Genomic DNA, 19852 nt, shown 5'->3' on the forward strand with positions numbered 1-19852 from the left:
GCATTTTACTGCTTCTTTTACACATCTGGATCGATGCTGAACTGCATGTTGTCCTCTGTTCAATGACAATAACGTTGGAAGCAATCTAATCGAAAATGCACGTGCTGTACACATTAACGAGTTCAAAATGTATTTATTAATTTACTTTTTTTTTTTTTTTTTAATCTTGGATCCCCTGATGTTCCACCACGGAATTCTCGCGGCATTTAAATTCTCCTCCGCTCCTGTTTTTTCTCTCTATGACAAATTCAAGTGAAATCACTGTAACCGGGACTTCTCCAGAAAGAAAGGCTGTTTTGTGACGACTCCCAGCCGGAGGTCCCACCTGTTGCAGCAGCAGCAGCAGCTTCTCTCCTCCGTGTAACTTTGCAGAGCCACGTGTGGGCGGGGGAGCACGAGTGGGGAGGGGGGAGCCGCAGCAGCCAATCAGAGCTGAGCGTCGCTGCCTCGCTATAAAGCCTCGGTGCGCTCCTCAGCTGCTACATTCAGGCTCAGCGCGCTGCTCGTTCCTCATCCAGCCAAGAAAGAGGTTAATTTTTTATTATTTACAGCCACCGAGCCGCTTTGACGATACGGGATTAATTTAAACTGCTCTGACTGAAAGATTTGGACGATTGTGTCTCGGTTTTGTTGCCGTCATTCTACTTTATTGGGAGAGAAAAATGCGCCTCATCCAGAACATGAGCACCATTGCGGAGTATCCAACACCTGAATACTCGGTGCCCAACCGGGTCATTAAAATAGCTGTTATAGGAGGCAGCGGAGTGGGCAAAACAGGTAAGAAAATGATCAGATTTCATGCGTCGTATTTGACTTTTAATTACTTCAGTATTGTGTGATTTAATTTCCTAATATTCTGTTGTTTTTTTCTTTTTCTAGCACTCGTGGTGAGATTCCTAACAAGACGCTTCATTGGAGACTACGAGCGGAATGCTGGTAAGTTAAAAATCGATTATTTTGTGAATGAAACTGCCTTTCTTTTCTAATAAAATGGTGTTAAAGGTTGTTTTTCCTCCTCCGTGTGTGCAGGTAATCTTTACTCCAGAGAAGTCCAAGTAGATGGAGAGCAAGTGATCATCCAGGTTCAGGACACTCCTGGCGCAGAGGTGAGATTATTTCACATCTTCTCATACAGCAAGTAGTTTTTAGTAGTTCAAGAAGCCTGAATTGGAGCTGACACATAAAAATATGTTAAAGAGGACAGTCCAATGCAAAGATAATATAGTTTAATTCACTGTCTGACTGTTAAAATCATCCTCTCGACTGGGCTCGGCTCCAAAAACCAAACGTGTGTGTATATATTTTCCCTCCCTGAAGTAGAGCCCTTCATTCTGGCTGTCTAATCTCCCATTTAGGCTAATGGATGTCTGGGGCCACGGTAAATGATACCCTCATACAGATCCACACTCCTCAATCACCCACACCTCTCTGTTCTGCAGCAGAAATCCTATAGCTCCTGTCTGCCTCAGTCAGCATTCCAGTCATGACAAAAAAGATCAGCATAGAGTCAGTCAGGAAGGGTTTAATCTGCTCTGGATTCAGTTTTTGTAACCATTCTGCCTCTTTCTGTCCTTCCCAGATGACTGATAACGGTATCAGCGTCCCTGACCATGTGACCTGCTCCGTTCAGTGGGCTGATGCAGTGGTGTTGGTGTATTCAGTCACAGACCGTCGCAGCTTCGACTTGATCGATCAGCTGCACCAGCTGGTCGTCCGTACCGGCGGCGCCAACATGCCCCCGGTGATCCTACTGGCTAACAAAGCCGACCTGCTGCACCTGAGGCGAGTGGACTCCCAGCAGGGCCCCTTGCTGGCAGGAACTCTGGGCTGCTCCTTCTACGAAGTGTCCGCCAGCGAGGACTACAACCAGGTGCACGGTGCCTTCCACAGGCTCTGCTGTCAGCTGGCCAAGCAGCCTCCACCCGCCTCCAGCTCCACCCAAACCTCCGCCAGCGGTGCCACGGAGAAGAGGCGCTCCCCCCTCATCCCCAGGCCAAAGTCTCCCAACATGCAAGACCTGAAGAGGCGCTTCAAGCAGGCGCTGTCAGCCAAAGTCAGGACTGTCACCTCGGTGTGAAGAGGAGGAAGAAAAAGAAGCTGGTCCAGAGTGGCCACAGAAAGAATGAAAGCATTGAGGGTGGAAAAGAGGACGGGGAGAGGATTTCTCCAGTTGCGTCCTGTAGCAGCCTGCCTGAGGACGGCAGGTGTGGGATGAACAGTGGGAGCTTCTGTAAAGCAGGGGGGCAGACGATGATGACCTCTGGGTGGGCACGAGTCTGTCCTGTCTGATAATGTGTGAAGAGAAGCAGCGAGGAGGTTCAGCTTCTGTTCAGGGGGAGAAAACAACACCTGAGGACGCACAGAAGCAGCTGAGGGAGGCTGTCTGAACCACAAACTCTGCATTTAGAAAGAAACTGTCAATCAAAGCTCTCCTGGCAACAGCAGTGTTGAAGGACTGCTTATTTTTAGCTGTGCTGCCCATTGTGGCTGCTCTTTATTCAGAGTCTGCTAAATGCTGCCATTATTATACCAACCACTTAAAACCAGAGCTCTGTGCAGCCACATGTGTGCTCAGTTTTTTTTGTCAGTATCTGCAGTTTATTTTTGATTTTTTTGCAGCTTTTAGAACCTTAACATGACGAGGGGAGGGGAGGGGCGGGGCAGCAGTATGTAGCATGCGTTAGTTATCACTGATGCACTTTATAAAAAAAAAGGAAAACTCCAAAGGGCCTGTTGTTATTTATTTGTTATACATTTCACCTTTTGTGCACAATAAAATGATGATGAATTTGAACTGAAAAGTCTCTGCAGTTTTTGTGTTCATTGCAGATTTAGCTGAAGTCACGGCAGAAGAACTAGTCATATTTGTGCTGTATTTTTGTATCTGCAGCTTTTCAAAACTTTCACTCGTCCTTGGTTCTGATAAATATCACTGTGAAGGAGATGACGCACACAGAAGAAGGTAGCCTGACCCATGAATAAACCAGTTCTTATAAAAAAAAGGCTTTGATAACAGAATAACGATGAATAGCAGCGAGACAATACGAGCATGACTGAGCTGTGGAGGAAACCGGAGCCAACAGTCGCTGTGGGAGAGTTCAAGTTAGTTTTCTCAGAGCTGACCTTGTTTCATTAGGGACTCCTTTGAGAACTGAAGATGAGGAGAAAATGATATTTTCCAATAAAACCCGTGTAATTACATTAGAGATCTGTTTATTTGCAAATCACAACCCAATTAGTGAATGCTGAATATTGTGTTCCAGCCACAAAACACAGGGTGTGCCGGATTGCGGCTCTGTGTGTTGTGAGACTCGTGTTATTTGTGGTAGCAGGTGTGGAGGTGGGTGAAATCACTGAGCTCTCGCCAAAGTGATTCATGTCGGAGGGAATAAAGAGAGCAGGATAGGATGGGCCGGAAGGTGTAGGTGAGTTCTAGGCGTGAGCGAATAATTGGCCTTAGCAGACAGTGTGAAATGATTTGTTAATTATTCTTGTCTCAATTGTCACCATCCGACGGTGTGAGGTGTCAAAGCTAACAGAGAGAGTGTATTCTCTCCAGCACAGCAGCAGCATGCCGTCTCCTGTTCGCACCTTGACTTCACACATATGGCCCGATTTTAACATGGCCTGGCCAACTGGCAACTGAGTCTCATGTATGCAAACACAAAAACACAACATCACACGTGGGTCTCTGGAAAGCCTTTATTAACATTTGATGCGAGTTGTAGCTGTCGGAATTTGACACCTTGTGCTCAGAAAAGTGACAGATTTTAGTTACTGACACTGACACAAACAAGACAGGAATGTTGCTTCATCTGCACCTTATTTCGCTTTGCAGCTTTCAATGCAATCTAATTTCTTCCACCCATTTGTCAAGATGTTTGCGGCGCATGTGTTGGTCCACGTGCCTGCGTCTCCCACGTGACAGCCTTCTCAGACACCGATATCGGGCGCCAGTCTTTGGGTGCTGAACAGCAGCTCTGGGATATCTGTCGGTCTTAGTAATCTGGTGGAGAGAACCAGCACCTGGAGCAGAGCGCAACACATTCATTAAGGTTAAAATGGACCTTGTGTGTAACTAATAAACGAAGCAGACACGAATGTCAGTGAGTCATGTGCAAGCATTCAACGGGGCAAAATAATCGGGTCCCTTAGCTCCTATTTTGCAATTTGATTTTAATTGCTTCTGGTTTAGTTTTGAGCCTTGTTTGTTTTCTTTTTTTACTTTTTTAAGATCTCAAAAATCACCCTGCAACCAAAGTTTTCATTTTGAATGTAACCGTGGGAGTGTTATCACGTGTGAAGTTGTATAATTGTCACAGGTTTTAGGGGAAAGTATGACTGTTTGGAACAACTTTTGAAAGGGCACGTGTATTTTCAGCAAACATGTGAAAGTAACTGGGATGTTTATCTAGACAGAGCATGTAAAATTGGCATCACATTTAAATGAGAAGGTGCGTGTCTGAAAGAGGCTTTAGAATTTGCTGGAAACACCTGGGAGTCAAGCTGTGCAGGTGTTTTTCTATGTAAAGAAGCAAACTAGCAGCACAGAAGCTTTCCTCTCCAGCCACGCAACTGATGGATGAACAAGTGATAGAATTTCAGTGTAGATACAGGAATATTTTTGGATCTTTTCTTTTTCTTTATCGTTATTTTTTAGGCCTTTTTAGCCTTTATTGTAGAGGACAGTGGTGAGAGAGAGACAGGAAACGTGGGGAGAAGAGTGAGGGAAGGACATGCAGCAAATAGATGGGGAACTATAGCCAGTTTCTGGGTCACCCACTCAACCAATTGAGCTACTGAGCTGCCCCTTTGGATCGTTTCTTGAATTAATGCTTTACCATTTTCTACAGGGAGAATAAAGCTGAAGACATCACAACTATGAAACACCACATATAAAATGATTTAGTTAAAAAAATAAACTAGCAAATGTGTCAACAAAAATGTAAAATTCGCACTCATCAGACAAAAGTGTGGATTCCCACTGATGCAATGTCTGTTGTTTGAGTTTCTTTTCCTTCTTAGAGTTGTAGTTTCTTTACAGCAGTTCATCCATGATTGACACACTCCCCTCCTATCCGCTGGTGTTGAGATGTATCTGCTTAGATTCTGGGATGTCTGCTCTAATCTGAGGTGCGTCAATTGATTATTTCTGATGCTGCCAACTTTAACAAACTTCTCTGCAGAACAGTCAAAGGCCAAATCGTAGTTTCCACATCTCCATTCCCAAACTAATGCAGACTTTGATAGCAAACAGTGGACACACACCCGGCTCTATTCGTATTACATCAGGTTTGCCCTCTTATCTTACACAGGGCTACACACAGGGCTAACATGGACATTTTTAAAAGGCAGGCTGGGACTTTTCACTTCATACATGATGTAGCAGCTTGTTACAGATTGTGTCACTCTGTCAGTCTGATTATTCCTGAGATGTGTGGGTCAAACTGGGCGGACATACCACAGGATATCTGGAGAATTTAGGAACTGTCAGTGGAGAGCAAATCAAAGCACCTCCAAAGTAGGGCAGTCAGTACTTAAATTACAACTCTTGTAAAGATGAATTGTAAAGACGTGGATGATGGAGGATCCTCTGGTACAGGCTCTCCCCATTATGAGCATTTGCTGTGAAGACATTCTGTCCTTTTAATTCATGAGTAGTTGGGGTACTTGCAGTACGTACAGTTCACTTTGTCACAGTTTTTTGGGTTGGACAAAGACATCTGCAGTAAGGTCCACACAGTACTTTGTTGACTTGGGCTAATAACAAAATTTACATAAGTGGACCATTGCAGACATGGGGATGTGAAAAGCATGAACTGGAGCTAACTTACTGGAGCGGTCCTCAGAAGAAGCAGTTTCCTCACAGCGTTTAAGGGTTTTTGCAACCGAACTTGAAGAAGCTTTCCAAGCTTTTGAAATTTTTTTGACTGACTGACCTTTACATGTGAAAGTAATGATGGGATGTTGTTTCTCTTTGTGCATTTCAGCAGCACAATACGGCTGATGGTCCTTCAGACTAGGCTTTCTTATGAAGCTAGGTAAGATATTGCAGACAGTGCGCAATATTAGGCAAATATTGATCACTCTAAGGAATCTAAAATATGAAACATGTTTTGATTTGGTAAACTTATATTTCCTTTACTACACAATTCTATATTTCATACTTTTGATGCTTTGATCCAAAGATTTCAACGGTACAGAGTATTGCATATGCAGTCATATATATGTATTATGATGCAGATACGGACCTAAAAACTAAAATATTATCAGTTTATCAATGACAGACGCACAAGACTACAGAGCTTGATGTATACACTCCTGCAGTGCTGTAGTCAGAATAAGAACTACAGTCCTATTATGTTGTATAACAGAGAAGCTCTGTGTTGCTTTAACTCCCGGTCAGCACCTAAAATTGGCAACAGGCCTGTTTGTAGTGGCAGAGCGAGTATGTTTCTGTGGAATTTTGTCCAAGTGCAAGACCAAAACTTTGCAGCTTGTTTTCACTTCTCTTGAACGTCTGCTCTCCAGGCATCATGCGTACTCGCTTGCTTGCACACTGTACGTTGCACATGTATGTTCTAGGGTTAGAGTGTGTGTGCGTTCAGGCCTATGTGTGTGGGCCAGCAGGTTATTATATAAGCTCGTCTTTATTCAGTTCTCCTGATTACAGATGGAAGGCTTTGATCGTTGCCAAGCCTTTCATTGCCTCTGGCCTCCTTCTCAAAGCCTTGTATTAACACAAACTCACATTACCCAGCCTGCCGTCCCTCTTTGCCTTCCTCGCGCTCCTCTCACCCAGAGGAACCGCATTCATCTGCATGTTTTGCCTCTCGGTGTGGACTGCATGTGTAATTAGCACTTAAACCGTCCAAACACAGGCAGGCAGACACAACATCTCGTGTATGCAATTACTGCAATAATACATGTAAAGGTCAGATGATGCTCTCTCCTTTACACCTGATCTGAGCCCCCAGTGTAAGTAGGTCAGTGCTTATGTTCGCTCACATTCTTTGTCAGAACCGATCTGAAATCTGTCTGAAGGGGACACTTTAGACACCTGCTCTCCAAGGCTCACCTAAACGCGTCAAATGAGTCACTCCAATAATCATTCTCTGTGAACATTTCATTTATCAGGGTGACAAAGATGATTCAGTTCAGCTCAGTGTCACATTGATGATGACTTCACTGGGTTAAACTTCTCAGTGAAGTTTACAGCTTTAAAGCTTTGAATTTTGAAAGAGGGCATGAATATTTTTGGCGAAAAGCTGCTTGTAGATTACTTGTGTTAGAGTGACAAAACAGACTGAGCTTCATCTACACATAATCAGTGTCTGCATTATATTCATTAGACAGCATTAGTATTTGATCTGTCTGTAAGATAAACTGCAGACGGTGGTTGTAGTCGCTCAGACTACTCGATTCACCCTCAAGTAACCTGCCAGGTTGCTCCTCTACTGGTTTACAGTGCAACAGATCCAGCAGTAACATGTACCACTTTATATTTTTGAGATTTTAGCAGTTTACTGTGTAACTTTCTGAAACAGACAATCTGTCTTCCACACCAACTTCACATCATGACTGACAAGTAATGAACCTGAGATTGAACTTCTTTAGTTAGACTCTCTTTTCTCGACTGTTGCACATTATTTTACTGAACTTTGTTTTTCTAAACTTTGAATGTCATATCAGTCCTTTCCCATTTGATTAAACAATGTCATGTCCACACCTTTTCTATGACAGAGGAATAAAAAAAGAATGACAAAAAAGTGAATGAAGCCATTAGTCCCTTGAAAGGATATAAATATGGGCTGTTAAAGAGTTGAAGATGTCAGAAAGAAGACCAGTTGTTTGCCAGCTGCTGAAAAAAAAAACTCAAATAAGATAATGAAACAGGCAAAACATTGTCCATCTATGACAGAAAAATGTGGTAGAAGTCTTCAGTAATTGTTTTCAGTTGCACAAGTTGTAGTTACTCTTTCTCATCAGCTGGTATTGGACATGTTTCATGCTGTCTAGAGACTGTGACTTAAATGTTTGCTACTTTAGTTATTCTGAAAATTAGTGTCAGTCTCCAGTGATGAATCTGAACTCTTTGGAAAATGTCTAAAGAAACCCACCTCAAGCAAACACAAAATGTTTTTCTAGAAATTTGAGAACATTTTAAAATATTTTTTAGTTCTTTCCATTTATGTTTTCTAATGCAATACTTCAAAATTTGCAGTACGGAAGCATTGCTAATGTTTGTCTATAAGTAAATAATGTTACAGTGGTTTTACAGAATAAAAGTCTTGGTCTTTCATATTTTTCTGAGGATATATATCTATATGCTGCATATATCTTCCATTTTATATCCACTGTTCAAACATTTTACACGGTTTATATGGGGATACTGAAAGAGACAGAAACAGCTGATCAGGCATGTGAGTTAAATGTTTGCTTAGACAAAATTGAAGTTTTTTTTAAGTCAAAAATTACCTCAAGTGGGTGTGAAAGCATTCTATTTCGCAAAAGTTGGGTACATTTAAAAGAAAGTTGTTTCCATTAATAGTTTTGAAAGTTGCACTTTAAAATGTGCACAAAAATACAGTATGGAATAGTGGTGTATGACTATGTAACAAAGCACACCTGTTTGTCACCTGACAGTAACTTACTCTTGACTACTCACCTGTGTCCCTGGCTTGTGTGTGGTCACAATCTCTTTGATGAGACGAAGCTCTGAAGGTGTGACTCCACCAACCAGGAAGAGGAACAGCAGAGGGTTGTCGCTGGGATGTGGACGAGTTACCTAGAGTGAAGATGAGACACTATAATTTGTCTCTGATATTTTTATGCCCTCAGAGTTGTTGATTCTGTTCCTAATATAGACCAGCCTGTGAGACAAACCCATTTTGTGAGGAAACACTTTATATCATTTCCTCTCCATGTTATGATGTGTGCTTCTCTGTGAGTCACTGCTCAGCTAGACACCTGCTAATACTGACAACACTGGACTCAGCAGCCGCCGGCGCTGTAAACAAAGCTCAGGGGGTGAAGCCTCCTCACACTGGTGTCATGATGGCTAACACGTGGACATGAAAGCAGGTGTACCCACACACTTATGCAACACATGCACAAACACAAACAAATATCCCACATCACCTGCGTGAGGAAGCTCTCACAGTCTCACATCTTTGCTACAATACTATTAACTGCCATTTAAAGGTGTCTTTTAACAGCAGTGTAAGGTTTGGGGTTTCTGCTGAGCGTGAGTGGCTGCCGGGGAATAATGGCTCCCTGCTATTGGTCAGCGAGCAGCAGTCAGAACAAGCCTTTGAATGCTAACGGAGCAATCAGAGCTGCAGGGGGTGGACCTACAGAGAGAGTGGCTGTACACGTGAAGCAGCAGCAGGCTGGACAGAGGCATGTCGAGGATGATTCAACATGTGTTTCCTCGAAAAATGCGTGAACTAATCTTCTTCTAGTGCACTCTCCTCATGTTATGCGTTGGATCCTGACACAGATCTGCTTGCCCTTGTAGACATCACAGACAACTCCATGTGCGAGTAGATCACCACCTGTGTTCGCTGGCTCTATAGACACGCTGTGTGAACCATGTGTGCTGCCATGGGATGGACAGGGAGGGAGGAGCTGTGGGCTGAAATGTGCTACAGACTGTGTGAATAAAGAGAAGAAAACACTGAATATATAGGAGCAATACATTTTGTCCTTGATGCAAATTATTTGACAAAGCAAACTGCTGGAAGTGACCTGCTTTTGTCTTCAAATCATACATCCATTAAACCAGTGATTCCTAACTGATCTTGCCTTTTCCTTTTACATCAGTTCACTACTCTCATGTAAATCACATGTTTACCTTTAAATTTAATTAAAATAGTAAATAACCATAAAATGACTCAAATTCAACAGTTTGTAGCTAAATTACATCTATATCTTTACAGTAGAACATGTAAGTTTGTCTGATAAAGGAACATTAGAATACAACAAAAGTTGTTTTCAAGCTAGACTGAGGTTCAGTATGTCCCTTTTCTTCTGCTTATATGAGTTTGGTTCAAGTCATTATGGGCATCCTGGTCCCCAAGGAGTCCCCAGGTCTGAGGAGATATGTGACCCTCCCAGTAGGTTCTGCTTCTACCCTTGGTTCTCCTCCCAGTTGCACACGACTGAAAAACCTCCAAAGATTCATTAGTCTTGCTAGTAGAATCAAATTCCAAATTGTGCCCCCTCAATGCGAGGTATCATCTGACTTTTTCTGGTGTTGGTTCTACAACAGAACTACAGCTGAACTGACTCGAAGAAATAGGAGCCAGATCTTCAATATGGCAGCGACTCTGTTAATACAAAGTCTAAACATGACACAAACTATTTGGGTGCAGACAGTTTAAGATGGCGGTTTGAAGCGACACTGTGTTGCCTTTCAGCTGGTCATAATCCAGACAGCAGCCTCCACTGTGTTTAATTATATGAACTGCAGAGTTCACAGTAGGCTCTGTGGTTAAAAATAGAAGTTTTATAGGAGTGTTTTATTGCATAAAGGGTGTGCACTGTGCTCCGGTGGAACACTCCAGGTTCAGGTTTATAGGTTCAGTCTGTCTGAGTTAGTGGTTCGTGGGCCAAGTTTTTGAATTTGTGTAAAACCAGGCCATAGTTACACAACCTGCCTAATTTCACCCTCTGGGTAATCATCAGTTTAAGCAGGAGCAGATGTGGCAAAATTAGACCGAGTATAGCGATTTGCTCTGTGGTAGCTGTAGGTTATTCACAAAGCAAAAATTACATGTTTGTTTGAAAAAAAAAAAAAAATCATTTGGAAAAGGAAGCAATATAATCCAAAAAATCAGGTCACTGGGTCTCTTGCTGCTTTCAAAACTTTGGGAAACAAAACAACACCAAACAAGAAGAACTGAAAGAAAGGGTCAGCTAATGATCAAGCAGTCTGTGTATTAATTGTGTATAATTACAACCAACAGTTTATATGCTCTACAAATCCAACAACATGAGTTTTAAAGGTTGAATTAGGGTTTTTTTTTTTTTTTTTAAGGTATAAAATATATTTTCTTGTCATTGAAATACTTTCTGCTTCTCTTTGTTCATCTGGATCCCATTTGCTACCCTGAGTTCCACAATCTGAAAATACATCACTAAAACATATCAATCTCCTCCTAAATAACTACTAAAGGTAATACCAACAAACTGTAATTCTAGATGCAAGAACAGTAGGATCTCCTTCAAGTATAGCGTTCTATAGCAGAGCTAAGGTATATTTTTATCTATTTCCTCATGTTAGAAATGCTGATTTTGTGGGACAGTTTGTTCCAATCTGATGACGCTCTGAATATAACAGATATTTTGTAGAAAATTACTTTTTGGGGAAAGCATTATCAGATTGGAGTTACTTGATAAACCTATGAAGTGATTGTGTATTAGAGCTTGATATGGCATTCTGATCCTGCTATGCTCATGACCCTGAACCTCACAGCGAGCTGGTGTCTTCTGAGGATTATGATTTGCCTTAAAAGTAAATGTGACTCTTTGAAGCTGTGACCTGATGTAGCTTTAACTGTGAGGTGCATTCTTGTTTTTGAAGGCACCTCATCCAGATTAAAACTTAAGGTCACTGCTGCTTTATAGACTCAGTTTAAATAATGATCTTCGTGTTTAGATCGGATTGTACTTTCCATAGTTGCACAACTTTTTTTTGGCATATAACTAATCTTACACTTTTGGAGCATATATATTTAACATTTAGAATAATCTTATATGCATTAAAATACATTTTCATAGACGATATCATCTATGGTTGATTATATAAGCATTGCATACTTTTGCTTTTCAACATCACCTACTGATTTTCGACAACTGGCCACCAAACTCCTGCAGTTGTGGCTTATTCTTATACACTGGCTTACCTTTGCAACAAAACATTCATCTGCAACCAAAATTGGTGGACATCTGAGGATATGGATCCTGATCCAGAGTACACAATTTCATGTTATGTCACCCAGAGTTGCCAGGTACTGGACCAATAATAAAATAATACAATTCTATATTTCTATGGGCGATAAAGGTTTCATGCTTGGTGCAGAGAGGTCTTTGCCATTATGTAGATGTTAATTGAGCACTTAAGTTTTTTGTTGGTAAGTCAATGGAAATTTCTTCTGTATTTTTTGGGATAAAAACTTTTCTCTTCAGACCAATAGTGCCTCTCCTTGACCAGTTATATTGAAAAGCAATAGCACAAACGGGCAAACAAAGAAGTGTTTGGCGGATACAAAATGATAAGCACACCTGTGCTAGTCATACCAAAACTTGATTCAGTTTCACTCTAAATTTGTTCACTGAAGCATGTTTCTTGTGTACATGTTATATTAATATTAAAAGCACAGATCTTTCAAAGAAAACAGACATTGTTTCTAAGAGGGGTGTCTTTCCCTGGTTTACCAAACCAAACCAGCTGTTAGGATGGAAATTTGTCCTTTCTGGAGGTTAACTGGTTGGTGGACATGAAAATGCTCTTGGCCATGACTGTGTTCTAACTGGGTGGCATGAAGACAAAAATAAGAGTGACCTTAGTGTAGAAAATACAGACTGAAAGGTTAAGGGTTTTGATTATTTGTCCTGCTAGTGCAAACATACCATACTGAATGTTCAGACATGGGAAGCTTACTGAGCAAAGTGAGATAAGGTCACATTGAAGCAGTAGAAGATAGCACTTCTTCTGTCTACAGCAGGTAGTTGCAAGATGTGACAGAACTGAACCCACAAGTATTTATTTATGAACATCGTCTAACCTTCATGAACATGCTGAAGCCGGTCTTTAGCAGGTCTGTGAGGCCTCCAGACATGTGCTCGATGTCGGGACATTCAAGTCGATCGGGGTGGAAGACTTCCTCCAGGATCTGCCGCAGAAAAGGACGGTATGTGGCCTACAAGACATAAAAATGAAACACATGAAAGCGACGGGTAGCTAACAACAGAAACAGCTGCGATTACAACACAATTTTGTTTTTATATAGAGAGACGGGTCAAGGGTGAGATTCTGCTGTAACAACCTGATTATGTGTGTTCAAACTGGTGATTGACGAACTGTTGCTGCTGTTTGTTTTCCATACTGTGGCCTGCTTTTAGCCTCTACATGGTTGTGTGAACGGCTGTGGGTGTGAGAGACGGTGGAGTTAGAAGCAGCTCTGTTCGAACAAACAGGCTGCTGCCTATTGAGTCACTACGGGATGAAGAGCTTAAACACTGATAAAAGAATCCTGCACTGTTAGATTTGCCTAAAAATAGCACTTTGTTCAGTAATGAGTGGCTGATAAAGGTGATAAATCAAATGTAGAATGAACCCCTGCCAGAACAATGCAAACCACAACTATGTTGTGATCATAACCCCCAGAAAAGATAATGCAATATTATTGCAATGTTAAAAAATGTTGGTAACTTGTATGTATCGTTTTTAGCCACAGTCTCTAGGTCGCTTCCTATTGGTCGGACAATTGGTGGTGTTACTTCCACAAGGACTTCAGCGTTACATCCCAGACTACCCGTGAACAACACCATGTTTTTACAAGTTTGGGAAACCGAATGGAGCCGACTAGGTCTGACTTATTTAACGCTTACTCTGAGTCAGCTCCAAACTAATTGAAATTCTGTCAAACAAGTCAATGGTGTGGCTGCATTTTGATCAAACAGATGGCCAAAAAAGTTGAGTGTGAACTTTGTTAACAGTAATATTCACATCACAGCTCACCAACCAACATGATAAATGATCTAAAAATGGCAGGCCAACTTAGTTTTTCTTGCTGGGATCACAAGGTAATATAGTTCTATTCTCAGAAATCATATTAATATGGGTGCTCTGCTCTGTTCTGACTCAGCTCATATCATTTCAGTATATAATAATGAGGTTAAAATGATATAATATGCTGCAAATCCAAAGTTTTTTTTAAGTTTTACTTAGAATTAATTTAGGCTAATAAGACCAGCAGGTATGGTGTACTCAGTGCACTATGGCAGATTTTTTTCTCCCTGAGACCACTTGATTGAAGAGTAGCTACAGTTGTAGTTCGCTTAGTTTAAGCAGGTGCAGGTGTGGAAGAAATTAGACCGAGTGTAGTAATTTGCTCTGTGGTAGATGTATATTATTCACAAAGCAAAAATTATGTGTTTGTTTGAGAAAAAAATCATTTGGACAAGGATGTATCATAATCCAAAAAAATCAGGTCACTGACGCTTTCAAAACTACAACAGACAGAATAAACAACTGAAAGAATGAGTCAACTGATGATCAAGCAGTCTATTAATAAATTGTGTATAAGTACAACTAACAATCTACACTGTGTACAAAACCAACCACATTGGTTTTAAAGGTTGAACTTGGGTTCAAGTGGTTTATTAAGTCTCAAAGGTGTTTTCTTGCCATTTAAACATTTTCTGTTTCTCTTCATTTATCTGGATTCCCATTAGTGCTTGCTACCCTGGGTCCTACCATCTAAAAATACATCACTAAAACATATGTGAATATCATCAAAGGTAATACTAACATAAGTAATATCATTCTAGATGCAAGAAATCAAGAACAGCAGAAATCCCTACATGTATGGACAGTTATATAGCAGAGTTAATTCTATTTTGATCTATCTCTTCATGTTTTACAGTTACATTTATTCCACAAGCCACTTTATGTTGATGTCACTTACAGTGTAGTAATACTGTATTTATTCATTTTTCATTCTTCATTCCTGCATATATTTTATATATTATAGTGCTGCTCTGAAAGATTTTTGCTGCTGTAACACTGGAAATTTCCCCTGACACGGGGAGTAATAAAGGACTATCTTATCTTATCTTATGTTAGGGATGCTGCTAATTCTCTGACAGTTTTCGTCACTAAATTTTTTGTTTACTTCAGCCTTAGTTATTAGTCTCAGCCAGGATTATTTTGCAACAGAAAGTAGTTGTGAAATGTCTCTACAACTACTGGCTGACTAACTGCGAATTTTGGTAAACACATCGATGTCCATCTGAGGACAAGAGTGTGTTTATGTGCTGATGAAAAATCTTGTTTCTCTGAACACAAACACATTGACAGCAACATATGACATAACCTGCCGCTCCGTAACAGGCCCCTGGCCCACTTTTCCATAGGCTTGAGCAGCCTCGTTTTCTTACACACTACAATTCACTTCTTTCCCCACTCACTTTGATAGAGAAAAGTTGGAGTTTCAATGAAATGCATGTGCTTCCTTGAACAAACCGGACCGCAGAACCACAACTGAAGCCTCATTAATACCTTCTAATATTCTTACAATGTGATCCACGACAAAAACTAAAATATTTAATGGTAACAGAGACTTTTTCCGCCCTGCTACACAGGACAAAATGTACCATTTATAGTCCTCTAAGCTCGCGGATCAAGAATGCAAGGCAGATGTTTTTTTTCTTGGGAGTCAAGTTTGCTGTCTCAGGGAACAATAAAGATCTGGATAAGACTTGGCAGAACTTTATTTGAATACTCTGAATAGCACAAGTCTAAATAAACATGCTGATTATGTTCCAGTACTGCAACGATGGAAAATGTTCATCTTTTTACATGAGGCTAAAGTTAGCGACACATCAAGGCCAAAATATGAGCTGCAAAAGGACCGCACCTGACTATTTGGATGTTGCCAAAGAAACACTTTCAGATGAGCACACCTCTACCAATCAGTTGATTCAAGCATTTCAAACACACACACCTACACACATGATGTTGTCCATGCTAATGCCTGCAGGCGTTTCTGCCCACAAGCATCCTTTCTATGTAACATTCTTCACTGATTCCTCACAGCCTCCCACTCCTCTAGTCCCGGAGCAGAACCCAAATTAGACTTGTGGAAATCCTGCAGTCGGAATTACATAAACTAATATATACCTCCACCAAGCATTAGTTTGCTGCATGGGACATTCTGCACAAACAAACCTTGGAGTAAACACAGTAATGATTCACCTCCAGCTAAATAATTCGCTCATACACAACGGTGTCACAGGCATAAACAACAACTCTAGCTCACAGTCACGCACCATTCATTTTCATTTGATTTCCAAAAAAGCTAAAAGCAATCCCATTAAATCACCGCCTCAAAACACCCACATGATAAAAACAATATTAGAATTAGTCATATGATAATGCCACTGCTTAAATATTCCTCTGCACACACCAATGTGTGCATGGACACACACCCCCTTATATGCGAGTATCAGGTTCCCCCACGGGTTTTATTGGCATCGAGGTAGATGAACGAATTAATGTTCCAAAACAACATGGAGACAAAATGAAAAACACAAAGCAGAGAAAACAAGTTCAAAATGAAATGAATATGTACTGTGCATTTCACGTAAACCACCAGACCAAAAAGTGTTTCCATTTAAAAAAAAAAAAAAAAGGGTTAGTTCACTCAAAATACTAAATCTATTGTGGTTTCTAGCCATAAATAAATCAGTGAAATACACTCTCTTGAATACAAGATAGGTGTAATGAAAACAGATTCTATTCCGTGAACTGGTTCAAAAAATAAAGGTCCGATATGGTAAAACTCCATTTTGATCATGTTTTGTATGTCTTACAAATATATATATATTAAATAAAAGCAGTGAAAATATGAAAACATTTACAACTGTCGTTCCTCTGGCTTCCTCCCATCAACTAGGAAGACTCCCAGCCTGACAAGCTGCTCAGAACTGTCTTCAGTTTCTACACCGAAACTGAAGAACCAATAACCATCAAGTTAAAAATTTGCATAATCCCACCTTCTCGTTGCCTGCTGCTTCCAGGTGATATAATCAGAATGAGTGGCTGCATAGTGCAGGTTTATTTAATTTTTTAGAGCCCCTTCTGCTAACCTTAAAATATCTCAGCTGTGATCAAAGGTCACCAAATATTCTACTGTCGGATGCAAGAGTGAACACAGGAGTCTTCATGTACTCCCAGTATCTGAGGAACTGAACTGAACTGCTTTAATTTTTGATGGCATTATTATCACAAGTATCAGAAAATTCTTAGTGTTAATAGGCCATCATTAGCTTTAACTGTTTGCTTATATATATAGACACAAAGGACTAGGTGGGTTACTGTGTTTTCATGCCATCTGTTGTGCTACAGTGAAACGTAAACTCAGCTGTGATTGAACTGTGTTTGCTTCTCTCCTGCTCTCTGTGCTCATATATACTGAATTTTCATACAACTGAATTCCTAATAAAGCTGTTCTCAGTTATATATCTTAATGTTCCTGTTGTCAGACAATAGAATGAGCACCTAATAGTGACTGTAAAGAGGCTATTAAGACTACATTAAGAATAAGTGTTAATTAGAATTCACTTCAGTGTAATTTCACAATCTGCTCCTTTGCATCACTAAAATCTAGATTTTATAATGGCAACTTTGTCTGACAAATTCACCACGTGGAGGAGTTAAAAAATAACAGTTTAGATGTTTTTTCCATGTCAGATGCTCGCTCAGAGAGAAAGTCAGAAGGGGATATCTAGAATGTCTTCTGTGTCTGCTGTTGTGCTATCAACTGTTGAGGGCTGTTCTGTCAGTCACAGAGAGACTTTTCTTCCTGAAGGGGAAGGGGACAGCAGCAGCTAAGCTATATTTGAAGTTACAGATACTAAAACAGCCAGTTCAGAACAATCTCTACAGTATTTCGAGCTGAAAAATGAAGGCACATTCTGGGGGCATGTGAGACTTTCATTAATTTGCTGAAAAAGGTCACAGTGTGGGCGCTGATATTTAGCTAGTGAGAATAGTTAGCATGTCCCAGATTTACCATCCTCCCCATCTGAACCTTGCCCTCCATTTCTCATTGTCCTGTGCACAATCACAAAGCACAAATAGACATAAAAATTAGAATAGAATTTAAAAGAAAATTTAACTCAGTCTGTGGCCTGTGTTTGACCTTCTATTTTGGACTTGGCATAAAATTCAGAGAAAGAAAAACAAGCCGTTATATGTTTTTTTGTGCTTCATTTATGAAAAATTAATGAAATTTTGAATTGCGTTTTCATTTCAGATATTGGATTTTCAACTGAATATAAAAAGAACTGAAAGATACAAAGATTGCAAAGCTTTTGCTGAAGTTCCATTCTAGTTCCAAGAATGTTTCACTCAGCTGTCAGCTTCTTTTTATTTATGACCATATTTTTGGCCAAGAGAAAAAATTATGAAATCGAAACTTTCATGGACTAACCTTTATGGTCCTGGTCTATAATTTTCTGCGAAACCTGCCTCAACACAGCGAAGGACAGCAGTGATGAAGCTGCTACCCTTGACTATGTATGCCAAAAGGCTGGAGCTTTTCATGAGGACAAAGCCAGACAGAGAGGTCTGTCTCGGTTACATAAGCTGCAAGACACAGACGAGTGTGAAGAGGCTCTTAGAGTGAACTCCCTCTCTGTGCTGTATGCTTCTGTGACGTAAACCGGAGAGGAACAAAGGCAGCGAAGGTCAGAGGGCCTCTGCTAAATCTGTACCTGTGTTACTGCCACAGCAGGAGCGCACGGTAGAAGAAAATTAAAAACAAAGTGAAAAGTTGTGAGCACCTTATGAGACAATTTAAATTAAATATTCTTTTGTTTGTAAGTCTGCTGGAAAACACTGTCATGTTACTGGGGCCGTGTTAGTGGGTCGTAGTTAATATGTGAGTGTCCTCTGCAAAGCAAACCAGCCAAGCAACAAAAAGTGTGTGTGTTTTGTGTCTCTCACCTGGTGAACCCCGTCACTGGCAGTGTAGACGGAGCGCAGCTGCTTGAGGTTGTCTCTGGTGTGGATCAAACCTCCAAGGGTTTCGAACATCTTCTCTACTGCAGAATGGGCTCGCTCTGTGGTCAGCTCCTCAGGGTTGGCACAACCTAATACAACAAAACACACATAAACATGTACACTTACTAAATGAAAAGACAGCTATAAACCAAAATATAGCCATAGTGTGACATAATAGAAAATCCGTGTGCAATTGTTAGCATTTGTGAAAGAAACTGTTTTGAAGTTTCCTAAAAAAAATCTGACCACATGCTGCTTCAAAACTAGGCTAAAGAAAGCTAAACATGCAAGAAAACGTTTGTATCTGCAAAAACAATTGGCCAGAAGATGTAGCATGTTGCTTTTTTGTGGGTAATTTTCTCAGCAGGGTGTGCACTGAAACCAATTATCAAGGTAAATGCATGGGAGCAAGAGGACAAGAGCTCCTTTATTTGAGTCGAAAGCACTGCAGTCTAATCAAAAGTTAATGTTCCCTCCTTTCTGAAGAACTGCGTAAGGAAGCAAAGACTTGCTGTGAAATAAACCTGAAATGACAGAGCACAAGATAAAAGAAGAGAGGTGGTGGCAGGCAAAGAGTTGGGCAGGAAGGCATAATAAAAAGAGGTAAACTGAGGGGATGTGAGAGGTGACAGTGAAGGAAGGAGGGAGGATGGAGGACGGTTTACAGCGCTGTTGCAAAGTAGGTCGACTGGCACCTGCACTTTTCCCTGGCACTGCCCAGGAATGTGGCTGCCTTCTATTCACAAGGAGGATAGCTGTGCTTTAGAAAATCCAAACCTGAGAAGTGAATCAGCACACCACATTCACATTCATGACGCACAAGCACATATTGAAGCATAAATTGGTGCTTTTCACACACTGATCGCTCACAGCATTACAAGCAGTGACAGGTGAAGTATCTTATGCTCTGGTTACAATGTAATGCTCTGCTGGGAAACCTTGGGTCCTACATTCATGTGGATCGTACTTTGCTATGTCATCCAACTAAACACTGTTCCAGACCAAGGACATGTGATGCACAGCAAACCTTTAGCATCTCAATGGCTGTGAAACAGG

The 19852-nt window shown here is 40.8% G+C and overlaps 2 protein-coding genes across 2 annotated transcripts in view; one reads left to right on the top strand and one right to left on the bottom strand.

Annotated features, from left to right (window-relative positions):
- Positions 1-470: 470 nt before the first annotated feature.
- rasl11b (RAS-like, family 11, member B) lies at positions 471-2794 on the top strand. The gene is made up of 4 exons (XM_023271855.3): positions 471-777; positions 880-936; positions 1030-1106; positions 1580-2794. Exons 1-4 carry the CDS (start codon positions 663-665, stop codon positions 2075-2077), a joined length of 747 nt encoding a protein of 248 aa, XP_023127623.1. The 5' UTR covers positions 471-662; the 3' UTR covers positions 2078-2794.
- Positions 2795-3688: 894 nt separating this feature from the next.
- scfd2 (sec1 family domain containing 2) overlaps positions 3689-19852 on the bottom strand; it is a 99601-nt gene continuing 83437 nt past the window's right edge. The window contains exons 6-9 of the mRNA XM_023271839.3: positions 18740-18885; positions 12792-12926; positions 8669-8788; positions 3689-4026 (exon numbers count right to left, since the gene is read on the bottom strand). Coding sequence (XP_023127607.2) covers positions 3934-4026; positions 8669-8788; positions 12792-12926; positions 18740-18885 — 494 coding nt within the window. The 3' untranslated portion in view covers positions 3689-3933. The remainder of the gene's footprint in view (positions 4027-8668; positions 8789-12791; positions 12927-18739; positions 18886-19852) is intronic.

Source organism: Amphiprion ocellaris, chromosome 2, assembly GCF_022539595.1.
Source record: "Amphiprion ocellaris isolate individual 3 ecotype Okinawa chromosome 2, ASM2253959v1, whole genome shotgun sequence".
Lineage (NCBI taxonomy): Eukaryota > Metazoa > Chordata > Actinopteri > Pomacentridae > Amphiprion > Amphiprion ocellaris.

Coding starts and splice junctions, on each gene's coding strand:
- rasl11b (XM_023271855.3), top strand. CDS start 663: ATGCGCCTCATCCAGAACATGAGCACCATTGCGGAGTATCCAACACCT. Junction 778..879: donor CAGCGGAGTGGGCAAAACAG/GTAAGAAAATGA, acceptor TTCTTTTTCTAG/CACTCGTGGTGAGATTCCTA. Junction 1,107..1,579: donor AGGACACTCCTGGCGCAGAG/GTGAGATTATTT, acceptor TGTCCTTCCCAG/ATGACTGATAACGGTATCAG.